Source organism: Cyprinodon tularosa, unplaced genomic scaffold (genome assembly GCF_016077235.1).
Source record: "Cyprinodon tularosa strain WSP-4 unplaced genomic scaffold, ASM1607723v1 ctg710, whole genome shotgun sequence".
Lineage (NCBI taxonomy): Eukaryota > Metazoa > Chordata > Actinopteri > Cyprinodontiformes > Cyprinodontidae > Cyprinodon > Cyprinodon tularosa.
In genome coordinates, this window is record NW_024039464.1 from 35,455 (window position 1) to 44,509 (window position 9,055).

Genomic DNA, 9,055 nt, shown 5'->3' on the forward strand with positions numbered 1-9,055 from the left:
TATTGCAGTCCTGTTTTTTTAGTCATACATACAAATAAATATCATACCAAGTTAAAATTTTCTAACTATCAACTGGACATTGTTTCCTCTGGTTTACATGGATGAAGATTATTACTTTCTTCCTCACCCTTTCAGGTTCTGCTACCTAAAATCCTGTGAAAAATGCATACATCTTTTAAGATTTTTTTTTTCTTTTGTAACAGATGTGTATTGGTCAGCTGCTTTCTTGTGAGTGTAAATGTGTTTCCTCATGAATGTACTGTCATGGGAGAAGCCCCACCTCACCCCCCAACCCTGGATCCTGCACATACAGCACTGAAACAAACAGTTTCCTGTCTCTTCAGCTGTGCCCCCACTTCCCTCCACTCCTTCTCAGTTCCCCTTCAGCCCATTCCAGCTTCTTCGTTGTAACCCTGTGGTTGGGATTTGTCTTTCTGGTGTGAACGATGTGTTGTTCGGTGGGTTTTGCTCGGGCCATGGGCCTGGCTCTGCTGCCACTGGCAGTCTGCTGTATCCTGGCTAACCTGCTGCTGCTGTTTCCTATGGGAGAAATCACTTACATTAAGCAGGATCGTCTAGCTGGCTACATCTGGTACTTTGGTGGACTAGGAGGTGGAGGTCTATTGGTGAGTCAAAAATTTAATTAAATATAAGAAACCTGTTTGATTTATATTATAAATGGTAAAGTTCAGGCCCAAATACAGAGCATGTTTTTACTTTTACAAATATAATATTTTAACAACACTTTTCATCCCTATTTACCCAATCAATATCTATTTTTACAATTTTTAATGTTGAATTTAAAAATTCAACATTAATTCAAAAAGAGTCCCCTCCCTTCCTTCATCAGTGACTAACATTGGTGCAGCTGTTTAAAAATGTGCCTTAGAAAGAATTTCTTTGTTAAATTAAAAAGAGTTGTACTCTGAAAAAAAAAAATTTTGAGAGTTTGTCCCCTTTGACACCATTCAGTATAAGTGACCTCGCACAGTTGTTCAGCAAGAACAATGACGTGTTTTGTACGTCTATAGTTAATCTGTCTGCTTTGCATGCTCCTGATCTGATAGGGTTTTTGCTCTAATTGAGTAGAAAGGATACTTTTCTTTTAGCATGTTTGCTTTTTCAGGGCAAAACAGAAAGATTATAGATTAAAGCTAAAATGATCTCTGTTTAAACTATTCAGTCAACCTAAATTATTGTCCATAATGAGAAAATACTGTTGCACTCTCTAAAATGTTTTGAAATATAGTAAAAATGAAACATAAAAGAATGATATGAGACAACAATAAAAAATAAACAAGAAGAACAGAAGTTTAGTGAGAGAAAGTGCTGTTGCACAATGTAAAGGAAGAATTAAAAAAGCTGTTCCAGAGTCTTCTTTTTTAGAAACCTTTTTTATTGGTATGTGTAAAATGTGTTCAGCATGTGTCTGTGCTTCTCTCTTTCTTTGTTTTCATCTTGCTTCAATTTTCCAAAGGAAGGCTTCCGTATTTTAGGTAAAGACCGATATCATTCATAAGTCACACAAATGAAGATACGTTTGTATAAAAAGTGTGTTCCTCTATCACTTAAGGAATTTAACAGGTCAGATCATAGGTATAAGCAGATTGTAGACAGCTTACAGCCCACTGCTGGATCGAGGACGTTAAAAAAAAATTTATTCACACATGACCGATTTATGAATGCAGCTTTTGTATTTAAACTAAAAACAAACAAATAAAAACATAGGTATATCAGTGAAGCAAGCAGGAAATTGGAATGAGTGTACTTTCAGGTAAAATAGTAAAAAACTCTCACCATTTACCTCTATTTTTGGTCTTTAAAAATCATTTGCCAAAAGGGCATACTTTGATATGCCCTTTGAGCTTAATAAAATCAGAGTTATGTTAGGGCAGAGTCTTGCTCAGAGAAAATCGTAGCTATTTTCAATCTTAAAGTTGTTTCAGTTCGTGTTTGTCACATGTGGCTTTGCTTCAAGGCAAATTACTTAACCCTAAACTGACTACAGTACTAGTCTGCTTATGTGTATATGTTAGGATGAATGTGGCTCCAGAATAAAGTACTCTAAGTCAGTTAAATAATCCAATGTCTCCATGCCTTCCTATTCGGGATTCCAAACACCTACCTGAGTAATCAAGAACCAGCTGGAGTTGCTTTTTGTTTCTTCCTCTTTGGATTAAAGGCCTTTAATCCATTTACTAAATCAGCCTTTTATCACCTGAAGAAAATTTCCAGAATTAAAGAACTAATGTCTAAGCAGGATCTAGAAAAACTCATTCATGCCTTTTTCTCTTGTAGAGTTGCTTACCTTAACAGTGTCTTTATAGGTTTGCATAGGAATCCATTAGACAGCAGCAGTTGATCCAAAACACTGCTGCCTGTGTTCTCACTAGAACTAAGAAAGTAGAGCTCATCAGCCCAGTTCTGCAGTCCTTCTGCTGGCTTCATGTAACTCAGAGAATAGACTAAAATCCTTCTGTTATTCTATAAATCATTGAATGGATCAGCACCCCCATACATAACAGATTTGTTGTCACTGTATTAACCCCCCAGACCACTCAGGTCTTCTAATTCAAGCCTACTCTTTAAACCCAGATTTAGAACCATACATGGAGAAGCAGCATTTAATTCCTGTGCTAAACTTATCTGGAACTGATTCCCTGAAAACTTTAAAAGTGTCCTTTTAATATATTTATATTTTTCTTATTTTTCATTTTTTTATTTATTTTACGGTAGCTGATATGGAAGTCCCAAAATCTCATTGTATCCGTTGCAGAATATGATGACAATAAAGGCTTTTTGACTTTGACTTTTTTTGAAAGCCTGAGTTATTTAAAGTTAAAACCCATTTAATTAGAGCTGCCTTTTACTGACTCTTAACTGTCAAATGATGTATTATTATAAAGTTGTGGTCCAATTGTTTTATTTGTTTATCTTAGCTTTTATTTTTAAATTTTCTAATTCATCTAAAGTACATTGAATTGTCCATGTACTGAATTGTGCTGTACAAATAAACGTGTCTTACCTTGCCTAAAAAAGATTGAAATCAGTCAAAATCAGATTAATGTGGCCACACCCCAAAAAGAGAAAGGAAATCCATATTATTTGTGAACAATCAATTCCGTGATTTAAAAGTAATGAGACCTATGCAATATTTTTATGGTATACTGATTTTTGAGTTGCCGTTTCATTTAATTCACTCTGCAACTGCTTATAAATTAAACAGAATTAAATAAAACTTCTATTTTTATTCTTTTTATGCTCTTAAATATTATGTTGCGTTTTTGTATTTATCCATGCCTAGATTTCTTTTTTTTTTTTTTTTTGGAGGAAACAAAGTTTTTGGGTCAAGGAGCAAACTGATTTCCTGTGAGAACATCTACATCAGCTCCCCCAACTTCCTCTCCATGTGCATCCTCCCACCCTTTTTCCCTCCCATCTGCCTGTAGACTTCCCTCTTTGTCGTCTGACTGTTTTGATCTCTCCTTTACGTTGACATGCAGGATGTGTGTCTTAACTAAACCTTGATGTTTGAGCAGCTTTGTGAATGTGCAAAGCGATGGGAACTTCCTTTCCTCTTGTTAGAACAGGATTTAATGTCTCTGGGAGACACACAGTGTCAGCTTCAAGCACCAATCATAACAGCACACAAGGAAGGAAAGACAAGGGCATTATGAGATTATGCTATGTCCTGCAGCACATCTAGAGCAGCTTGAGCAGCGCATCTTGACGCATCTGAGCAGCCGCAGCAGTGCCTCGTGTGCTTCTGAACATCTGAGGTGCTTCACAAGCAACGGATGCTAGAGTTGGAAAAATAGAACTTTTGCTGCTTGACACGCCACATCAACCAATCAGAGAAGCTGATTTGGGAGCTGGCAGGTTCTTCTTACCTGAAATGTTAACACCTACTTCCAGCCTCCCAAGAGGCAACCGTGCCTTAGGCAGCGGTTAATGGGGATTCCCAGTGACAGCGCACCGCTGGTATGTGGAGGTCTGTGCAGCTCCAACAGTGAAATAATATTTTAAGGCAAACATAAAAAGGTCCTGCAGTGCGCTTTAAGCAGCAGAAGCAGTGCCTCACGAGCTTCTGAGCATCTGAGGTGTGCGGCCACTGAACCAGGAGAGTCCAATCTACACAGGATAAACCAGGTTGGACTCACCTGGTTCAGTGGCTGGGTAGAACAAAAACATGACATAGAGATGACTTGTTCCCTCCAGATCCCCCATCTCTGGCGCAACACACTTCACAAGCTGCAGATGCTTGGACTGGAAAAATGTGTTTTTGCTGGCTGACGTGCCTTATCAACCAATCAGAGAAGCTGATCTGGCAGGGAGACGGACATAACTGCTGGTGCAGTTTGCTATGATCACTCCCCTGAAACTGTTTATTAATGTCAAAATTAACTTAAAATGACAAAGCCTTCTGACAAATTATGTTTGCTTTTATTACTCCGGTGCCTGCAGTTTGTAGCATATACCTGAAAAAGAGATGTATCTGGACACACTTTACTGGATGCACCTCAGGAGCATCAAAAAAGCTCTGGAGGTTTGTCTGACCTTAATGTGGACAAGCATCAAAAATTAAACAGCAGAAGCTTTTTTGCTGATGAGCTTGCATTAGCAGCAGCAGCAGCAATGCTATGTGACATAGGCAGAAGCAGTTTCCAAAAGTTAATCTTGGGGTCAAAAGAATGTTACTATCTTCTGGTTCCAGAACTAGCTTTTGCCCCAGCAGCAAACCTATGTTTATGATCACACTGCTCTATATTTATCAGAACACAATACAATTCTTTAGGGTGTGGCAACACGCTTGTCCTTATGCAAAGACATCTCAACATAGAAATGAGTACAAAGGCCACTCTAAGGTCACTGTAGTATCTGTCTGTCCATCCATCCATCCATCCATCCATCCATCCATCCATCCATCCATCCATCCATCCATCCATCCATCCATCCATCCATCCATCCATCCATCCATCAATCCATCCATCCATCCATCCATTCATCCATCCATCCATCCATCCATCCATCCATCCATCCATCCATCCATCCATCCATCCATCCATCCATCCATCCATCCATCCATCCATCCATCCATCCATCTCTATCGCTATATCTAAATCTGTCTGTTCTTCTGTCTGTCTATATATTATCAGTTCTTTTTTTTTATTTAAAGATACATTTTATGAGTTGCATAAAAATCACCAAATGTTTTAACTGGAAAGCCAGCATTTAAGACACTAACTTAAATCTACAGTTACACATACACTCTTTTATAAATGATTATCTTGAAATGAAAGTAAAATGAGATATACTGAAAATGAAAATGTAATGATAATATGTGATTGTTCATGAACTGTTATGTTCTTTCAGATGCTGATTCCAGCTGTGTCCTTCATCACTCTGGGGAAATGCAGCTGCTGCTGGAATGAAAGCTTAATGGTAGGAGACCTTTATGGTGGGATCAGTGCTCAAAATATGCTGTGAGAACATTAAGCAACAGAAACTGTTTACAGCCTAAACATCCAGAAACTCTGATGATCAGAAAACCAGCACTTGTGTTTGATCCTTATTTGTTCAGCTACTGTAAATCGTTATATTTCCTAGTAATGAAATTTCTAAGCTATTATTATGATAACAGTTATGATGTTATTATAAATTGTATCATTATCTTTATTTTGCTGTCACCACTCAACGAATGTGTATACTAAAGTTTTCAGCAAGTACGTTAACAGCAGGTCCCATTAAGTGGAGTTAAAATGCTAATTCCAACTCTCTCTTGATCACAACAAGGCTCCCAGTGTTAAGACACACGCACCAAAGTAAGCTTGACTCATGCATTCAAGCCACGTGCACAGCTGCGCCTGTGCTTGTGTGAGCGTTGCAGCTGTGTCTGCCTTTCATAGAGACACGGATAAGCAAATAATTCATTCGTTCACACAGAAAGTACACTCTCATGGACAAACCAAAACACTTCTTATTGCTTTTTAAAAATCTGATTGTGTGCCGCTGTGCTTTCACAGATGTGCGGCTCGGTTCTGGCAGCTATCATTGGCCTCCTGGGCTCTGCTTACTGTTTCGTCATATCAGGACTTGCTTTGGTGCAGGGTCCCCACTGCTTCACCTCCTATGGGTGGTCATACCCCTTTGCAGATCAGTATGGCAGGTAAGGACATGCTATAAATAAACACTTCATATAAAGGAAATTAACATCACCAGGATAATAATAAGATAATCATTCTTTCACATATCTTAAGTCTATTACCTTTTAATAGTGGTCATAGAGTTTTGTCATATGAGAACTAAAGCTCATCTTCTATAAGCGTTCTTTTTTCTCATCACTCTAGAACAATTCACTAAAGGATTTGGTGACATCAAACTATTTATTGGCAGATATATATGTATGAGACAATCCTTTGTGTTGTTTTTAGTTTGTAATTTGGTACTTTAAAACTTTCTTTAGAATTGTTGATTTATGAACCCTGATCTTAACTGAAACAAGTGAGGTTTGCTTTTGGTGTTCTGGGTTTTATTTTGTCTTCCTTCTTGACCTTCGGGATAAGTTATGCTTGTGGATAAGTAGCCTAGCCACTCCTGGGAAAATTCTCAACTATTTCAATGTTTTCTCTCTGTGCTGATAATGGTGCTTACTTTGGTTCACAGGTGTGACAAAGCCTTAGAAACAGCTTTGTAACCCTCCCATACAGATAGTGTTCAATGACTTATGATTAATTTGTTCTTGAACGTTCATTTGGAATGGAGTAGGATGTGTTGCTAGGTAATATCTTTCACATTGCTATGTGTTGTTAAACAGGTTGTTTTTAAAGGAATCTCAATTTACAGATCAGACAATAATCTGACTGGTTGTGATGCATAAGATAAGCCTTGCTTTTTGAAAAGGTTAATTTCATTTCATTCAAATCTTATACGGTTTTTGAAATAGTTTTCACATTGAGTTTAATTCGATTTATTTCCTCCATTGATAAATAAAAATATAATTTAAAACATGTTTTTTACTGTCTTCTTCAAGGTTAAAATTTACTAATGATTATTGTTGTTTTTTAATTTAACCTAATTTTTTTAAGATACAAGAGGAAAAGTTGCAAGACCAGTGTTTTTTGTAACATATGTCTGTTCTTTTTTTTTTTTAAATCATTCTCTGCTTTTCGCTAAAAATAACCAAACCTAGCAGCCAGAACAACCCAAAAACATTGAAACTTCTTCTTTTGTTTCTTATTTACTAAGTGATACCCTCTTTGTCTTTTCTGTGTTTTACAGGTATTTGCTGAAGCCTGAAATTTGGCCACAGTGTCATCAGCCACTGAACATTGTTGAGTGGAACGTCACTCTCTTGTGTGTGTTATTGGGCCTCGCAGTGCTGGAGTTCATTATCTGTCTTTTACAGCTTGGAAATGGTTTAGTGAATGCCATCTGCCGGCCCTGCTGCTACAAGCAGGAGTATAGTCTTAATGCTTAGAAGGAAACATGAGAAGGTATATTCTGCACAGACAACAAGCAGAAAAACACACAAACACTACAATAATGCTCACTTCCTGTATATATGTTAAAGTCTGCACACTTGATTGTTCTGAATCGGCAACTGTAAAATAGAGGCATTTAGCTATTTCATACTGATGATCTAAAGTTGAGGGATGATGGATTTAATGGAAATGAGTGTAGCTTTGTTACATATCTCTGTTCTGAACATGTTGCATTAGGGTGTTCTCTCAATTGCACATGTCAAAATTAAAACTTTTCAAAGTCAGCTCATTATCACAAAGCAGTGTGTAAATAAGTCTTTTTATTGGGAGCTGTATTGGGTCTAGAAATGCTCTTGAAAGAGACAGTAAGCATTCCCATGATTTGATTTGATGATTTTATAATCTTCAGCATCATCCTGTCAAGTTTTTAGATTTTTTTTTCTTTTTTTTTTTCTTTTTTTTTTTTTACTTTGAATACCTGTTGTTGTAAACTGTTTCCTGGATATCTACCAGTTGCTAATTCATTACTGACTGATATTTTATATCTGTTTTTAGCGAAGTTTTTAAAGTCCTGTGTGTTTTTCGGTGCCTTGAATAAATGAATTATGAATTATTTACATTTTATATGTAGGGTTATTCTGGTTTTTACAATGTCATCAGAAACCATTGGTTAACATCGATGAAATAAAGTAAGACAAAATGTGTAATTCCATAAATAAATATGTATATACATGAACTGGTCAGTGGAGCAGTCGGTAGCACTGCTGCCTTTCAGCAAGAAGGTTTCCGGGTTTGATTCCTGGCCTGGGGTCTTTCTGCATGGAGTTTGTATGTTCTCCCTGAACATGAGTGGGTTCTCTCCGGGTACTCCAGCTTCCTCCCACAGTCTACAAAACATGACTGTTAAGTTAATTCTCTAAATTCTCCTTAGGTTTGAGTGTTTGCGTGAATGGTTGTCTCTGTGTTGCTCTGCGATGGACGGTCCAGAGTGTACCCCGCCTTTCGTCCATAGACAGCTGGACACCCCTCGCGACCCTGCTTGGAATAAGGGTGGCAGAAAATGGATGGATGTATAGACATGAATACGTATGTGAATTTATGTAATTACATTACATTTCGGCATAAATTCTATATTCCTATATCCTATATTCAACACAAATAGATTTTATATACGAATATTGAAATACAAACATGCATATTTATACCATATGCTCTTTAATAAAGCATTTTAGTTTGGAATATATATCCTCTAAAAAAACTCACCTGATTAAAATTAGGCAAGAGTTGCATATACAGGATCAGGACTGCTGGAATAATGTTTCTTTGAATAGATTAATCTAAAATTTCAACCCAGAACAGTTTGGGATACTGTATTATGCACAATTCAATGTCAAGATCAATAACTGGATACTAACTATGAATATTAAAACTGGTGAAATGGTTTGTGGATGATTTGCTGGAGAAAGCCTCAGCCAGGTCATCACTATAGATTCCAGCTTGACTCTCAGCCAACAGGTCGAAAGATCAGAGTGGGTCAAACTTTTCTCAGAATGATATCGAACATAGTAGGTGAC

At 37.2% G+C, this 9,055-nt stretch overlaps 1 protein-coding gene across 1 annotated transcript; it reads left to right on the forward strand.

The window, feature by feature from the left end:
* Positions 1 to 322: 322 nt before the first annotated feature.
* tm4sf18 (transmembrane 4 L six family member 18) lies at positions 323 to 8,105 on the forward strand. Its single transcript, XM_038268948.1, has 4 exons — positions 323 to 626; positions 5,374 to 5,442; positions 6,024 to 6,166; positions 7,279 to 8,105. Exons 1-4 carry the CDS (start codon positions 447 to 449, stop codon positions 7,475 to 7,477), a joined length of 591 nt encoding a protein of 196 aa, XP_038124876.1. The 5' UTR covers positions 323 to 446; the 3' UTR covers positions 7,478 to 8,105.
* The last annotated feature ends 950 nt before the right edge of the window (positions 8,106 to 9,055 follow it).

Bases quoted from the DNA above. Each gene is read 5' to 3' on its own strand.
- tm4sf18 (XM_038268948.1), top strand. From the start codon at position 447: ATGTGTTGTTCGGTGGGTTTTGCTCGGGCCATGGGCCTGGCTCTGCTG. The intron at 5,443-6,023 runs GTAGGAGACCTT...GTGCTTTCACAG, and splicing joins GCTGGAATGAAAGCTTAATG to ATGTGCGGCTCGGTTCTGGC. The intron at 6,167-7,278 runs GTAAGGACATGC...TGTGTTTTACAG, and splicing joins TTTGCAGATCAGTATGGCAG to GTATTTGCTGAAGCCTGAAA.